The 16,718-nt window shown below is 48.1% G+C and overlaps 1 protein-coding gene across 2 annotated transcripts in view; it reads right to left on the reverse strand.

Annotated features, from left to right (window-relative positions):
• Positions 1 to 644: 644 nt before the first annotated feature.
• The window catches only part of PPAT (phosphoribosyl pyrophosphate amidotransferase), a 53,009-nt gene continuing 36,935 nt past the window's right edge, over positions 645 to 16,718 (reverse strand). For both annotated transcript variants that reach the window (XM_064149337.1, XM_064149338.1), the window contains exons 2-11: positions 16,419 to 16,485; positions 14,347 to 14,553; positions 13,584 to 13,696; positions 13,328 to 13,473; positions 11,410 to 11,482; positions 8,993 to 9,144; positions 7,571 to 7,698; positions 6,526 to 6,747; positions 4,892 to 5,012; positions 645 to 3,482 (exon numbers count right to left, since the gene is read on the reverse strand). In XM_064149337.1, coding sequence (XP_064005407.1) covers positions 3,307 to 3,482; positions 4,892 to 5,012; positions 6,526 to 6,747; positions 7,571 to 7,698; positions 8,993 to 9,144; positions 11,410 to 11,482; positions 13,328 to 13,473; positions 13,584 to 13,696; positions 14,347 to 14,553; positions 16,419 to 16,485 — 1,405 coding nt within the window. In that variant the 3' untranslated portion in view covers positions 645 to 3,306. The remainder of the gene's footprint in view (positions 3,483 to 4,891; positions 5,013 to 6,525; positions 6,748 to 7,570; positions 7,699 to 8,992; positions 9,145 to 11,409; positions 11,483 to 13,327; positions 13,474 to 13,583; positions 13,697 to 14,346; positions 14,554 to 16,418; positions 16,486 to 16,718) is intronic.

Genomic DNA, 16,718 nt, shown 5'->3' on the forward strand with positions numbered 1-16,718 from the left:
TGAGGGGAGAGGAACCGGGGAGTGCGCCGGAGCCGTGCCGGAGCCGTGCCGGAGCCGTGCCAGCCCTCCCCGCTCTGCCCAGGGCCTGAGGAGAGAGGAACCGGGGAGTGCGCCGGAGCCGCGCCGGAGCCCTGCCAGCCCTCCCCGCTCTGCCCAGGGCCTGAGGAGAGAGGAACCGGGGAGTGCGCCGGAGCCGTGCAGCCCTCCCTATAGCCGCGGCAGGTCTTCCTCGTTCACGAGAAGGAGCGCAAGGAGCAGAGCTAGGAGCCGAGGCTCCCGCGCCACACGCCCCGGAGGTGGTCCCGGGCTTCCGTGCCCTGCTGCCGCCCTTGGACGGGACAGACGTGGTTTGCGGGCTGGACGGGCCGGCCGCTGTGGCGGCGGGGCGGGCGAGGAGCCCTCGCTCCTTCTCTGAGCTGCGGTGGCGGGGAGGGAGGCCTTCAGCTGCAGCTCCGTGCTGGGCTCCCTGCGGGCACACGGGAGCGGCCGGGGCGCGCTCCGCCCTCGGCTGGGTTTCAGAGGCGCTAGCCGGGAGTGAGGTGACGGGACAGAAAGGCGGCGCTGCTGGGGGGCACCGGTAGTGCCTCGTCGGCAGCATGCAGGACAGGGAGACTTAGTGTAAGACACCAAATGATTTACTGCAGTTTCGAGGCGCTTTCAAGGTGGCTTTATTAAAGAAACCTCTGGTGCGTCCTGCCGGCGAGGGCAGCCAAGAGAGCGATTACAAGACCAGTTCATAACCATGTTTAGCATTGACACGTGGGAGAAGTTAAGACATTAGCTTTGCACTGTTCTGTCACAGTTTGCACATGACAACGTGGCACTTGTACATGGGAAACAGCAGGAATGGTTGCACGGTAGCACATCAAGATAATACAAGCAGCAACACCCAAACCCGGCGTTTCCTCCCTCAGTGTGCTCATTGCCTGTCTTGTCTGCTGCGGTTAAAAACGGCCTGAGGCAGTGCCAGTGAAGGAAAAGGACATTTGAAACGGATCTCCTGTTTAACTTCAAAAAACCAGGCAACAGTGTACCTAAAAACCTGACAGGGGTGACACAGAGAGGGCAAAGGACACTTTCTTCACAGGAGCATTCTGCCACCTAACACTCGATTACTCCTAGCCTTCAAAACCAAGGGTTTGTTGAAAACAAGGTAAAGGATGTTTGTGCAAGTTCCACTTGCAGACTGTTCCAGAGACAACTGCAGCTACTTCTGCAGACCTCTGCGTGCAGCCTTGCTAACCTGCACACCTAAGCTTCTAGCTCAAGTAGAAAGGGCTCCTCTTGCAAGTGTCACTTAAGAGCTCGCTCAGCTTACAGCTTCCTGTGAAAATGACTGGGTTTGTTGAGGGCAGGAAAGAAGAAAGGTGAGAAGTGGGAATGGCAATTTTCTGTTTTCTCACACTTCTTAGAATCAGTCAGGGCTGGAAGGGACTACAAGGATCAGCTAGTGCCAACCTCCCTGCCATGGCCAGGGACACCCTACCCTAGAGCAGGCCACACACAGCCTCAGCCAGCCTGGCCTTAAACACACTTGGTGCCATGGTCTAGCCTTGAACTCTGTGGTAAAGGGTTGGACTTGATCTGTGAGGTCTTTTCCAACCCTGATGATACTGTGATACCTCCTTGAGCAACCCATTCCAGGCTCTCACCACTCATGGTGAAGAACTTCCTCCTCACGTCCAGTCTGGTTAACCTGGAAGAGGAGGCTGAGTAGCTCCACCCTGTGGTCTTTTTGCTGTCCAGGTACACTCATGGTTCTGTTGAAAGAACCAAACTTGCTGATTAGTTAATTGTATTAGATCTAGTAGATCTAATTAAAGGAGATCCACACCTATCCTGCAATATGCAGATCTGGACTTCGGTGAAGAACACACATGAGCTAAATGCTACGAAAATCTAATTCTCCCATAGGTCTGACATCAAGTAGGCTCTGATTCCACTGCAGGAGGCACAGCCTCGACTTCATTTCCATGCTTTCTTGGCTTGGGACTTTTGTCTCATGATTGTCTTTCAGGCACAATTGCTACAAATCCCACATCAGAAAGCTCCCTTTTGAATTTAAGCTCCAGTGCTGTGATCCTCAACTATGTGGAAGGTGATGGGGAAGGAAGAGGCTCTTAAACCTGGTTTAAAACAGCCTCACAAGTCACATGAGGCCAAAACCCATAAATAGCAAATCCACAGTTAAGTTGCTGGTGTTGAGTGAAAACCCCTGAGGCATACAAAGCATTTTTACACTTGTGCGTGAATCTGCAGTAGTTTTGCAAAGGTGCTGCTGGGGGTCACTGCCACACAGCCACAGAAGGCCAAGTGGTCTGCAGGCACACAAGTGTGGCCACAGTACGTGTTCATAGCCTGCAGGCCTGCAGAACTCTTGTTCTTAAACACTGCATTTACTGTAAAGGCAGCAGTGCAGTAAATAAGACTCCATCCAACTCACAACTTCAGCTGCTAACATCGTTTTTACTGTTTGGAATGGGAAGTGACTTTATCTGTCAGTTTCCTTTGGACCTTGACCTATGAAATGCAAACTGAGCCTTAGCTCAGACTTCAGAACGTGTCAGGACTTTATACTAGAGAAAACAAGATGTAAACCAGAGAAAAAAAAGATCCCAGTGCCAAATGTTTCTTCTCCTTCCACATCCTACTGGCAACTAGTGAAAGCAGGTGAAGATAACGTAATTGTAGTGGACTTGAGAGCTTTTGGCTGAGCATTTCCCTGAGTCTTGGTGTTTTAAAGCTCCCTGCTAGACATGTTCACAGACTGTGACAGAGGAGGTTTTACTGATTCACAAAGGCTGTTGGGCTACAGATGCCAAAGTTCTCTGTGAGAACTGCTGAGGGCACAAACTGATTCTTCCCAATCTGGTATTTTTCCCAAGGGAGGACAGCAAACTTCCCATACTTCTGCATTAAGGCTTTGACAACTTGGAAGTACACCACAGGATTCCATGGTCTGTGAACAAGTCTAACAGGGAGGTCTTCTGGAGCAAGACTGAAACAAAGGCCTCTGGGACTGCTACAGAATGACAAAACCTTTGGTTTTATAGTATGTGTGAGAGAATAGAAGGCACAGTTGTGCAGCAAAAATACTTCATGTTGTATTTGCCATCTGCTTACATTGTTTCCATCAGCACATTGGGCTTGCCCTAGGTCTTTACTGTAGAGATCTGGTTTAGTAACTGCAATTAGCTGCAATAGGCTTTCTGTATTACCTAAGTGTAAGAAGGCTATTAGCAAGAAGGCATCCTTGAAGAAGGTAACATTCAAGAGCAGATGAACTGATGTCCACCCACTAAACATTCACCACTCCAGCTCTACAGGGTACTCCCCAGTGAGACAGGCTGTGCAGTGACCAATCTTCCCAGCTCGGGACCTCTGGGTTTTGAGGCTGTTCTCACTTGCTTGCCTGGCTTTGATGCTTTCTTGCACGGAGGAGACCAGCCCTTCCACGGAAAGATACACCACACTGTCTGCTCCTAGAGGGAAGAAAGGATTCAGCAGTTAGGGCTGCAGTACTGTACCAAACACAGTGCTTCTTGAAGTGCAGTGCATTGCTGTATGGATTGTGATGCCAGCTGGCTCACCTTACTTAGAGAATCATAGAAGGGTTCAGGTTGGAAGGGAGCTCAAAGCTCAGCCAGTTCCAACCCCCTGCCATAGACAGGGACACCTCCCACTTAGAATAGGTCACTCAAGGCCTCATCCTCCCTGGAGGTGTTCAAGGCCAGGCTGGATGAGGCCTTGAGCGATCTGTTCTAGTGGGAGGTGTCCTTGCCTATGGCAGGGGGTTGGAACTGGATGAACTTTGAGGTCCCTTCTAAGCTAAACCATTCCATGACTCTAGGACTACCTAAACTCCTGACAGTTTCCCTGAGCTGCCCTGTAGTTGGGGTCTGGGAGCAGATGCACAAGGCTGGTGCTTCCCAAGCTGCACACCTAAGGAATACCAACCCTTTCTGGGAAGACCATCATGTGAAATAATGCACTGTGTAGTCCATGCATATATTCTACCAGGAGGAAAGTCTGAATGCCTTTTCCTGTTAGTTTTCCATCCTTTGCATGTGTTATTTTGTGACTAAGACTTACAAATGAGATGCTACAAGCTAGAGAGATTTCAACCTGCCCTCACAGTCATCTGGGGGGAAAGAATTCAGTGAGAGTAATCAGAACATAGGAAATGTGAGTTTACTGTTTCCTAACTGTGACCACTGCTGTATTCTTACACCACTCTAAAAAGTACTTTAGAGCCCAGTAGGCCATCTCTGGTTATCTGCTCCCTCACAAGCCTTCACGTGACTTCCACTGCTGATACCCTGCAGCTATTTGGCACATCACAAACCACCTAAGGTGTTGCTGCTTCTTTTGTTCTGCAAGCATGACTCATTCCAGAGCTGTGGGAATGCATTTACCATGTTTTGATGAGTTTCAAATGCTGTTTCCTTCCAAGTGAAACATATAATGCAGCTATTTACATAAGCTGAACTTTGCAGAAGAACCAGTGGGTGTTTACAAACTCCAGACACAGTTTGATGAACATGAAAGTGAAACTCTGTTAGCTTTTCATTACAGGACAGATTTTCACCATGGATTTTCTTCCTGCTATGCTGCTGTAACCTTTCCCAGAAGCTTTTAGCATTTGAAAGCTGTGCTGTCACACCTTATTTGTAACAGGCTTATGCAGATATTCCAGTGTTTTCTATTGCACTAAGGTCACTGAATTTACACAGGTAAACTGATTTGACCCACAGGCTGCTCACAACACAGACATTCAGTGCATCGAGCTCATGATTTTGTCAGGTTTGCTTTGATGTGATGTGTTTTATTTTGATGCAGACAATAGAATAGCTACAGTGGAACAACAACAACAAAAAAGAACAGCATTTACCTATATAGTTTGCAAGATCGAGAAACTCAGGTCTGTTGGCAATAAGTTCTTCTTTAGTTGGAATGTTTATTCCCATGTAACATGGAAATCTTATGGGAGGTGAAGCCACACGGATGTGCACCTGAGTAAAAGCAGAGTTCAAAACAGACCACTGTAAGTGAAGGTCAGCAGATCACAACCCAGCAGCAAAGGACTACTTCTGCACAATACTGATGAAGAATGCAGCACTGCACCAGACTCATGGAAAGCTTAAAAGTGAGACAAAGATTATTTTCAGATGCCAACCCAGCAGGAGAGAAGGAGAAAGTTGTCCTAATGCTATTGCAAGTCCCATCCTGAGTGTGCTCTTTTCTTGAAGCACATTTCAGTTTACAAAGTCAAACATGCTGCAGGTTTCTCTAGTGTCAGCCTCGTGCACTGTGTTTCAATTAAAACATCCTTAACACCATTCAAAAGTTGTGCTCTGGTTGAGTTATGATGTGTGCTACGTGTGGAGGGCAGGGATCCATCCAGAGGGACCTGGACAGGCTGCAGAGGTGGGCACAAGCCAAGCTCAGGAGCTTCAACAAGACCAAGGGCAAGGTCCTGCAGCTGGGTGGAGGCAATGCCAAGCACAAATCCAGGCTGGGCAGTGAGTGGCTGCAGAGCAGCCCTGAGGAGAGGGACTTGGGGGTGGTGCTGGAGGAGAAGCTCCACAGGAGCCAGCAGTGTGCACTTGCAGCCCAGAAAGCCAAGCAGAGCCTGGGCTGCAGCAGCAGCAGTGTGGCCAGCAGGGCCAGGGAGGGGATTCTCCCCCTCTGCTCTGCTCTGCTGAGAGCCCACCTGGAGTCCTGCATCCAGCTCTGGAGCCCCTGGGACAAGAGGGCTGTGGAGATGTTGGAGAGTGTCCAGAGCAGGGCCAGGAGGATGCTGAGAGGCTGCAACAGCTCTGCTGTGAGCACAGCCTGAAAGAGTTGGGGCTGTGCAGGCTGGAGCAGAGGAGGCTCCCAGGGGACCTTCTTGTGGCCTGCCAGGATCTGAAGGGGGCTCCAAAAAAGCTGGGGAGGGACTTTAAAGGGTGTGAGGGAGTGGCAGGAGTGGGGGAATGTAGCAAAGCTGGAGGTGGAGAGAGTGAGGCTGGATGTGAGGAGGAAGTTGTTGAGCAGGAGAGTGGTGAGAGCCTGGAATGGGTTCCATGCCAGGCTGGACGAGGCTGTGGGCAGCCTGATTTAGTGTGCAGTGTCCCTGGCCATGACAGGGGGGTTGGAACTGGATGATCCTTGTTGTCCATTCCAACTCTGACTGATTCTATGATTCTACTTACCGCAGCATGTGGTAATGCAGTGCCACAAGCCACACATCAGGGACACCACGCTGATATTTGACTTTTTAATCTTGATTCATTTTCCATTCTCTATTTGCCAAAGAGTGCTGTGAGACCTCTTCCTCTCCCCACATTCACCCAAAATTTAATCACAGAAGGGAAGCTTCTTAACATGCCTGCCCATCAGCACCACCCCCCATTGTTTTTTGCACACTAGCCTTTTTCAGCAAGGAAACAGCCAAAAAGCAGAACTGAAGGCAAAGCTCTGTGCTTTACCCTCCCATCAATCTTCTGTCTACAGCTGCAGCGGAACGACTGAATTTCAACTTACCTCTTTTGCTCCTGACTCTCTCAGTAGTTTTATTATGGGTGAAATGGTGTTGCCCCTCACGATGGAGTCATCAATGATAACCACTCTCTTGCCTTTGAAGTTATCAGACAGCACACCAAACTTCTTGGCCACGCCGAGCTGGCGCAGCCTCATGTTGGGCTGGATGAAGGTTCTGCCCACGTACCGGTTCTTGCACAGCACCTCCACGTAGGGCAGCCCACACTGCAAGCAGCAGACACTGCGTCAGGATTCACACTGAAGCAACTGCCTGGGCTCTGGCCCTGCTTCTTTTTCAAGCAACCTTAGGACTCAGTGTGAGTTCAGTTCAATTAAAGTATCTGAAATGTCTCAATATAGCAAAACAACAAGTGAAAACCCAAGTGCGGCTGAGTCAGATGGAGTAGCTGGTGTACTCAAGATGTGAAGCTTGACCAATACAAAACTGTTGCTTTGGACCTGCACTCCTTGCTTAGGAGGTTTAACTTCATGTGCTGGAAGGAGGAGGTCCTAGCTGGGCACCCTCTGGCGGGGAGGGTTGCTTCAGCCACGAGCTGCTTGCTAAGAGAATGAAGCAGAAGAGCTGAGCTCTGAGGGTGGAGAGCTGCAACACCACTGTTACAAGATGCTGCAGGGAAGTGCTGAGCATTTAAATCTCTCACTGGAGGCAGCTAAAAGTGTTGAACAGGTCTGGAGAACTGAGCTGTAGCTTTGGCTTGACACAGGAGGGTTTCCAGATGCTGAGTGTAACAAGGGGAGAGTGAGTGCAGAGTCCTTAGCGCAAGGACAGGGACCTGTTGGAGCAGGGCCAGAGGAGGATACAGCAATGCTGGGAGGGCTGGAAGGGCTCTGCTGTGATGCCAGACTGAGAGTTGAGGTTGTTCAGCCTGGGAGACCTTCTGGTGGCTGGGGACAGACTTCTGTGCAGGGCCTGCTGGGACTGGGGGGATGGTTTGAAACCGAAAGAGCAGCACACACCATAGCACTCCACCATAAAAAGAGGCATGTGTAAGCATGCTTGGGGGGAAGAAACAAATGAGCATATTACCTTCTCTGCATAACCAAGAGCTGCTGGTGTAGCAGACTCTGGAACAGTGCTGACTAGGTCTGCTTCCACAGGTGCTTCTATAGCAAGCTGCTGCCCACATCTCTTCCTGACCGAATACACCATCTGACCTAAGAACAGCAAGAATTGGTTTTCTTGGTATGCATCACTGAGATTTGCTTTCAGCTTTCCATACATATTTCCCCACAAAAAAGCTGGGGAGGGACTTTTTAGGGTATCAGGGAGTGACAGGACTGGGGGGAATGGAGATGGGTAGGCTCAGACTGGATGTGAGGAGGAAGTTGTTGAGCAGGAGAGTGGTGAGAGGCTGGCAGGGGTTGCCCAGGGAGGTGGTTGAGGCCCCATGGCTGGAGGTGTTTGAGGCCAGGCTGGCTGAGGCTGTAGGCAGCCTGCTCTAGGGTAGGGTGTGTCCCCCCATAGCAGGGGAGTTGGAACTGGATGGTCCTTGTGGTCCCTTCCAACCTTGACTGATTCTATGATTCTAAATTCATGTGGCAAGTTGCAGGCACAGAAGTCAGTGAGAAGGAAGGAAGTAGAACTTAGGCCTGTTCATAACAGGCACATTCTACTTCTAAGCTTCTCCAGCAAAGTTTGTGCAACCTTGCTGTCTGCCTCTGCCTGCTTATTACCTATGAGGCATTCAGCAAAACTCACCTCGAATTTTGTAAGGGCATAAGGGGCCCAAGATGCTAAAATGTACAATATGAGAGGGAACAAGGCACTGTGATGAGATGAGGTACTGCAAAAGGTACAGTGGTAAGGAATGAAAGAAGTGAGGATACTGAAGGGTAGGAGGGCTGGGAAAGAAAGAGAAGTGGGGTGAAGCTGCCTTTCTAAAGGTGGGGAGCTGTACAGGAGGGACAGATGCCATGGGTGTGGAAAGCAAAGTCTGTTTGCTAGGTCTGACAGTCCTGGCTAATACTTTGTCACAGACAATTTCTGAAGGCTTCTACTGAATCATAAAAGCATTTGACTGACAACCTCGAGAAGGAGACAATGCACACATTTACAAGTTCCATTAAAATCAGCTTCCTGGAAGAAATCCCTTGCAAGGAAAACAGCAGCAAAAAGTTTCAAAAGTTTCATTTTTAAAGAAGTTTTCCAAGAATCAACAAAGTTCCTCTCTTAAGTCTGTCACTTAGGGGATATTTCCTCTACCTTAATCATGCCTGTGGGGCTTTACGTCCCTTCATTAGGACTGTGCATGCAGCCTGACTGTGGCCATATGCACAGCCAGGAACAAGGTGCTGGTGAGTTTAATCTCCTCAAGAACGGTGCCAATCCATTCTGTCCCAGCTCCATGCTCACATTCAGTGGTGCCCTGCTATGATCCCAGGTCCTCTGCAGAGTCATGGCTAGCATCTCACACTCTAGGGAGGAGATCTGCATGTTGCAGCTTCTTACCTTCAAAAATACTGTCTGGTCTTGCAAAATAAACATATTCAAAGATGCAGAATGCTGATGGATCTCCTTCAGGTCGTGGCACAACGTCCAGCGTCTGGACATCATATCTGGATATCTTCACAATCTCCCCAGGAAGGACCTCACGATAGTACCTTGAAAGAGAAACAGATTGGGTTTAGAACTGCCCTGACCATGGATGGTAAGGTTTGAGATATAAACAAGATTCAAGTGACAGGCAAAAAATGCTTTTGGACATTCTTCCCTCTTAGGATTTGACCTGGAGTCTTTTAAGGTAAGTGACCCTTACTAAAACAGTCTGAATTAGTACCCAGAAGCACTAAATTAACACTTGGCACTAGAGAGTCCAGCAGAGGTTTAATTGAGATGAAACACTGTAATGCTTTCAGTCCTGGATCAACACTAGAGGACTATGAAAGCCAATCAGCATTGTAATGCAATTCAAAAAATCAGAGAATCAACCAGATTGGAAGAGACCTGCAAGCTCATCCAGTCCTACCTGTCACCCAGCCCTGCCCAGTTAACCAGACCATGGCACCAAGTGCCCCATCCAGTCCCTTCCCAAACACCTCCAGGGACAGGGACTCTGCCAAATATAATCAAGAGTAAAGATGGTACCCCAAAAAATCCTGCCCCACAAGCCAGCATCTGAGGAAACAGCTGCCTAGTGGTGACAGGCAGCCACTTCTGAATGGCATCAAGCTGACTAGAAATGTGCATTCCAATTCTGTCTGAAGAAATAAAGGAATATATGTTAGGGGTACAAAGGAATACTATTAGGTTTACTTTTAGGCTGGATGAGGCACCTAGTGCCATGGGTTAGTTAATGAGAAGGGTCAAGTGATAGGTTGGACTCCATGATCCTAGAGGTCTTTTCCAAGCTGCTGAATTCTGTGATTTTGTGACTAAGTTTCCCTTTACTAAATATTATTCTAGATCCTTTCATGAGGCCTCTGGTAGCTCCTCTAACAATCTCAATCTAAATGTATCCCCAAATACTGGGGATCACATAAACCAAAGGTGAGCAAACCTGTGGTTATTTGCTGGTCAGGGACGAGCATTAGCAGGCAGCAGCACTGCCTACTGCAGAACTTTAGCCAAAACTGCTTCTTTTAAAAACCCACAGGCTTCAGCTGGTGGAGTCTACATGGCAGGCCTCTCTTAACTCAGAGTTTGAATGTTTCAGCATCCAGCTTTTCTTAGCCAGACACAGAATAAACTGTCTCAAGCCCCTGTTAGCAGCAGGGAATAGTTACTACACAGACAAACTTGCAGCAGAAGACTAGAAATAAAACAAAATACTGCAGAATGGAATGAAAGATTTCCACAGTGCAGTCAGCTCACTTCCTGGGTTTATTCAGGAGTTGTGTTCTTAACACATTTTTTTCAGATTTTTATTATGCCCAGGGAGGCTGTGGCTGCCTGCTCCCTGGGAGCACTGAAGGCCAGGTTGGATGAGGCCTTGAGCAGCTGAGTCTAGTTGAGAGGTTCCCTGCCTATGGCAGGGAGGTTGGAGGAGTGGTGCTCTGAGGTCACTTCCAAGCTGAGCCATTCTGTGATTCTATGATGGTTAAGAGGATCCAACTTGACTTATTGGTCTACTCTTTAAACTGCATTTTTCTAACGTCTGGTTAGGGAAGTAGAACTATGCTTCCTCATCACCTGTCTTACTTGGAATTATATCCCAGTTCACAACTGCTTCCAGTCCAAACTTGAAAAGATCAATTTGCAGTCTCACAAAGAGCCTCTCACCCTTCTCTTTTTGCCCAGGGAAAATACCAGACTTTCACAGAATCACAGAATGGTTAAGGTTGGAAGGGACCTCAAAGCTCATCCAGTTCCAACCCCCCTGCCCTAGGCAGGGACACCTCCCACTAGAACAGAGAGGTAATGTGAATGTCATTTCATGCTCTGGTTCTGATGGGTGTTGCATGCATGGAAGCAGTTTAGGTGCCCATCATTTCTCTCTAACAAGGAGGCTGGCTTGTCACACAGCATATGCTACAGCTCAGGTGAGTCCAGCCTGTCAGCTGCCAGTGTGGCCTTTCTCTAGCTGAAGAACTATTTTGTAACTCAGCTAGACACAGCTGCACACAAGGCTAGAGTTAAGTTACGTGAGTAACCAAGTTTAATGCAACAAGTAAGAGGCATTACTTTACAACGGGGAAATTGTCTCTACTGTCACTTTCTCAGCACCAAATTCTTGTCCATTTATCTGTTCAAGAAAATAAACTGGCAAAACTCAGGACTGGCAAAACAACTCCCTCCAAACAGCCCAACTAATTCACCCTTAATGCCTTTCATATTGTTATAGATTGTGATATTCGGCAAGCTGAGGTTTAATGTTTAACCACTGCCTGAGGAGAGCTTTCAGATAAAGTGAGAAGCAGGGCACTTACTCTGCACCAATAGACAAAAAGCTACAGGATTCAGAAGAGACTACCCATCCTTCTGTCTCACTGTTATCTTTTCCTGAAAGGAAAGACTTTGCAGTTAGAGTCCACAATTCTCTGTACCATCATTCCCCCCCCACAGTTGTGTTTCCACTGCAGGATGTGGCTTGCTGCGGTTTTGGTTGCCCAGAGCACAGCCAGGCTGCTGTCATTTCTAACTAGGAGGTACAGCAGGCCAAAGTTTCTCTAGCATTAATAAAAGATAAAAAATAACAACATGATCAGCACAAATCTGTTCTAGGCAGAAGTGGAAGTAGCAGCATCACAGTCACAGCTCCTGAAGAGAGAGTTTAGAGAACTACCTTTGCTGTCTCTGCGCTACTGCAAGCTTTGCCAGCTGTGGCTCCATGGCTTCAGCTAGACAGAATTACTTCTGTTCACACAAGAGGCTCTTTGCTTTCCCTGTGCTAATTGTGTTAGATGCTTTTGATGACAGTGGATACTGCAAGCAGAGATCTCAGAGATGGCACAGGAAAGAACAAGTCGTGTGAGGCAGGGTAAGGAATGGTTGTGTGCTTTTGAAGCCTTGGTCATTTGCCTTGGAGCTCAAATGGCCAAGTTCTGAGAAGACCTGGTAGCATTAACTGCTTTGCTTTTGAATCATTTTATTTTTATACAAGGGAAGGCTGAGGGAAGAACTTATTATCATGGACCAGCACCTAAAGGGTGGCCGTCAGGATGACGGAGACTGCCTTCTAACGTGGAGTCCCACTGAAAGGACAAGGGGTGATGAGGAAAAGTTACTACTGAGGACATTCCCATTGCACTCCAGAAGGAAGGGTTTCCCCAGGAGCACAGTCAGGCACTAAAATCATCTCCTGAGGGAAGCTGTAGAGTCCTCTACATGGGACAGTTTTAAGACTCAGCTTGACAGGGTTCTGGGACAGCTCATTTTGACTCTGCTATTGCCTAGAAAGGTTGGACCAGATGATCCTTGGAGTCCCTTCCAGCCTGGCATCCTGTATGATTCTGCATGAACAGATTTCACAGGCTCACAGGATGTCAGGGGCTGGAAGGGACCCAAGGAGATCACCGAGCCCAACCCCCCTGCCAGAGCAGGACCATAATTGTACGGTGACACAGGAACACATCCAGACAGGCCTTGAAAGGCTCCAGAGAAGGAGACTTCACAGCCTCTCTGGGCAGCCTGTGCCAGGGCTCTGGGACCCTTCCAGTCAAGAAGTTCTCCCTTGTGTTGAGGTGGAACCTCCCTCTCATTTCATGGGAAATGCTGATTGGCAGGGTAAAGAGGAACTCCAGGAATTTCCCCCCATAAATTCACTGTGCAATGTTCCATTACTGCATGTGTGACTGGGAGTGCTTGGAATATGGAAATGCACTGCCAGTAATCCTGCACTTTACTACAGGAGGCAGGAGGAAACCAGATTTATTTCTGGACTGGACACAGTCCTGAGCAATCAGCTCTAGGTGGCCCTGCATGAGCAGGGCATTTGGACCAAATGACTTCCAGAGGGCCCTTAACCCTTCTACGACTCTGTTCCCCCCTGCTTTCCTGTTTAGGCAATGAGATGTTCATTACATTGTCCCAAATACTCTGTAAGAGTTGGGCTGCCCCACTCTGACACTGTCATCAAGTGCCTACAGTGCCCTTCTGGGAAAAGAAAAGATGTTTGCACTTTCCCTATAAATTACTTTTAATTACCAACGTTTTTGCTTTGTTTTGACTTTCCAGAAGTTACTTCTGCATCAGGTATTCCTACTTACACATCAGTAAGTGCAGCTCTAATTACTCTGAGCAGAGATTTCAGGCACAAATTGAAATCTGTTTTATATATCTATCTGCATATATACATGTATCTGTAAATGCATATGGAGATTATATATAGCTGCAGCTATGGTTTACCTTTTCCATTCATGTCTCCTACTGGAATAAGGCGACCAATGCAGAGCGGGCGGTTCCCGTAGGGATCACGTACAGCGTAGATGATGTCTTTGTGCATTATTAGCAGTGAGTATGAAGTTGGAGTTTCATTCATTAAGTTTTTTATTCTGAAATGAGACACAGGTGAAGGTAAGGATGTGCCACACGAAGGGCTGGGTGCACCTGCAGCTGCAGGCCATGCTGAGATGAGGCTGACTCCAGAAGCCATGCTCCTCACCTGGCTACCCAGTCGGCTGTATCGTCGTTTTCCAGAGGAGGTGTGAAAGCCAGCAGCTGGGTGATGAGTTCACTGTCAGAGCTGGTGGAGAGCCCTACACCATGCTTCATAAGCTTTTAAGACAGAAAACAGAAAACTGTTACCAACACTAAAAAAAACTCCACTGGTTTTAATCCAACAACATCAGCCCTGGAGCCCTCAGCACAGGAAGGGCATGGATCAGAAGGAGTGGGTCTAGAAGAGACCATGAAAATGATCAATGTGTTGGAGCAGTTCTGCTGTGAGGGACAGGCTGAGGGAGCTGGGAGTGTCCTGTGTGATTTGGTATAGGTGATCCTGCTCAGGCAGGGGGGCTTGGACCAGATGATCTTTCAAGGACAATTCCAGCCCCTGACATTCTGTGACTCTGCAGAAGTGAAGGCTCCAGGGAGACCTCATAGCAGCCTGCCAGTACTTGAAGGGGTCTACGAGAAGGCTGCAGAGGGACTGTTTGAAAAGGCTTGCAGGGACAGGATGAGGGTAATGGTTTGAAATGAGAGCAGAGCAGATTTAGATTGGATGTGAAGAACAAGTTCTGCACCAGGAGGGTGCTGGAACACTGCAACAGGTTGCCCAGGAAGGTGGTTGAGGCCTAACCCCTGGAGATATTTGGGGTGAGGCTCGACAGGGCTCTGGGCAACCTGATCTAGTTGGGAATGCCCCTGCTGAGAGCTGCCTCATACTCAGAAGGAGAGGAAGGCAGAGCCCCAGGGGAAGCACCAACCTTCCTCCTGAGGCGGATGGCGTTGGTTAGCTCCCCGTTGTGCGCCACGGCAATCTTCCCGTGCAGCGTCTCCACCACGAAGGGCTGGCAGTTCTGCAGCTCCGAGATGCCCGAGGTGGAGTACCTGGTGTGCCCGATGCCCAGGTTGGACACGTACAGCTTCTTCAGGCTGTCTGCATTGAAGACGTGGTTTATGAGACCCATTCCCTGGGGAGGGGGGGAGAAAAAACATTCCCTTAGATTTTGGGTTCCTGGCAGCCTCCTCCTGCTGGAATTGCTATGCCTGTGCAAGAGGTAAAAGTGTTTTCCACATCCTGAGCTAACAGAGCCACAACACTAAGGGTTTGTTATACAAATATAGCTGAAAGGCTCTGACACAAATCTGGATGAGCCTATCTGGGACAGTGTAAAACAAAGGATTAATAGATTTTGTCAGGGGCTATTAACCTGTGGTCAAAGGCTGGCAACAATCAGATGGGAGCATATACCCCTGCCTTAGGTGTTCCAGTTCATCCTCATGTAAGTATGGCATTAAATTGCTGACAAAGGTGAGTTGCACAGAAGCACTGGGCAGTAAATGAATGCTTCTCAGCAGGCACCTTCTCCATCTTGTCTCTGCTACCAGGAAGAGTCAGCCAGAGGAGGACAAATGGGTACAGCAGCATCTTAGCTGCTGATATTTTTATGGACTAGTTTGCAAGCCAGAGTCCTAAATATGATCACACCAAATGTTCATTACACTAGAGCCACTTCCAGGATTAAACAGTTTATGTCAATTGTACTCCACGGGCTCTTAATTACACTTTGGTTAGCACAGACTTAAAAAGCACTGTAGCTGAGAAACATATTTCAGCAATAAAAGAAACCATCACAGGCTCTGCAACTCTTAAAATGCCAGAGCTGGTGGCACAGACAATTAAATTCTTAGCATGGCAGCTCAGTAACATGCAAATGCTACAAATTATGGCATCACCTGCTAGAGGCTCACTCTGAGCAGCTCTTTTTACTAGGGGATATATAGAGCAGCCCAGTTTAGAGGCAGCTGCAATTCCTGTAAGCTTTAAGGAAGCTGAAAGCCAAGCAGGCAGAGGGATGAAGAACAGCTAAGACGGTGCTGAAGCTGAGAGAAGCTGCACTTGGAAGTGTGTGGGCGAATCGGGCTGTAAGTAAGGGAGCAAGGGGAAGGTGCCTGAAGAGGCCACAGACAAGACTCTGCGTGAGGCATTGAGCAGTCATGCATAGGTCTACAAGCTGCTGCAGCACAGCACTTCCTGTGCTTGGACTCATGTAACAACTTCGTTCATCTTCCTCAGAGACAAAGTGCTTGTGGTCAGAGAACACATGTCAAGAATTGCCCCACTGTTATTTTTGCCAATGTAGTTTTATTTCCTGCTCTTCCTTATTTCCTTCCTTCCTGCTCTTCTTATTTTTCTACTCTTCCAGGATAGAATAGGCTGATGATTAATTTTTGTCTGATCATTCTTCAATAGAGTATGAGCAGAAATGTTCCCATAGCATGCTGGTATCCTCCTGGCATAATGCTCTCGAGGCTGTGGCCATTTTATGTCTTTTATCATCCCTATGGATTCTCTCAGCTCAGGAAAGACTGTGTGACCTTCTCAGGACTTCAATCAATCTTTTATTCTGTTTATTTTTACCTATGGGTAAAGTAGCTGCCACTTCCTTGAGTCTCACTAAGGCAAGGATTAGTCATCCGTTCAATTGTGCACAGCCTGTTTCTTTTCTCTGGATCTCATGTTGCATTGGTGCTCCTCAGTTAACACTTTCGGTGCAGGATGGTTTTGCTAAGTAGTTTTTGTGCCATCAGCAGCCTTATCTGCATACCTCTTGTGTCTGCCACTCTGTGCATGGGTATGTCCAGCAGGATAGTATTGGCCTATTTGTTTTAACATGCACTGAACACAGAAATTGCCCAAGTTACAGAAGAAGGTAGTATCACACTGACAAAACCAAAACACTCCACCAAAACACTGTTACTCTCCCTCTAGCTCTTCTGTTTCCTAGCTGAAACAAACTTTGAGGCACCTGCAGAGCACTGCTTTTCCGTTTACCTTGTGCACTTTGAATGACTGGGATGACTCTCCATCACTGGTCACAATTCCAGCACTCTCCTGGCCCCTGTGGACAAAACACACTTAACATAAGGAACTGAAATGCTTAGAATGAGCATGAGCTGATGGGTTTTCAGCTGCTCTTTCCAACATGAAATTGTAATGTGAGCTCATGTGTTGTTTTGTTTTACAGGCCTGTAAGCAAAACTGCTTTCTTGCCCACGTTATGCTTTATTTCAAAACAGTCACCGAGGGTTTGTGCCTCAACCCACTGAACTCAATGAGGACCTCTCCAATAAT

This window comes from Pogoniulus pusillus, chromosome 9 (genome assembly GCF_015220805.1).
Source record: "Pogoniulus pusillus isolate bPogPus1 chromosome 9, bPogPus1.pri, whole genome shotgun sequence".
NCBI lineage: Eukaryota > Metazoa > Chordata > Aves > Piciformes > Lybiidae > Pogoniulus > Pogoniulus pusillus.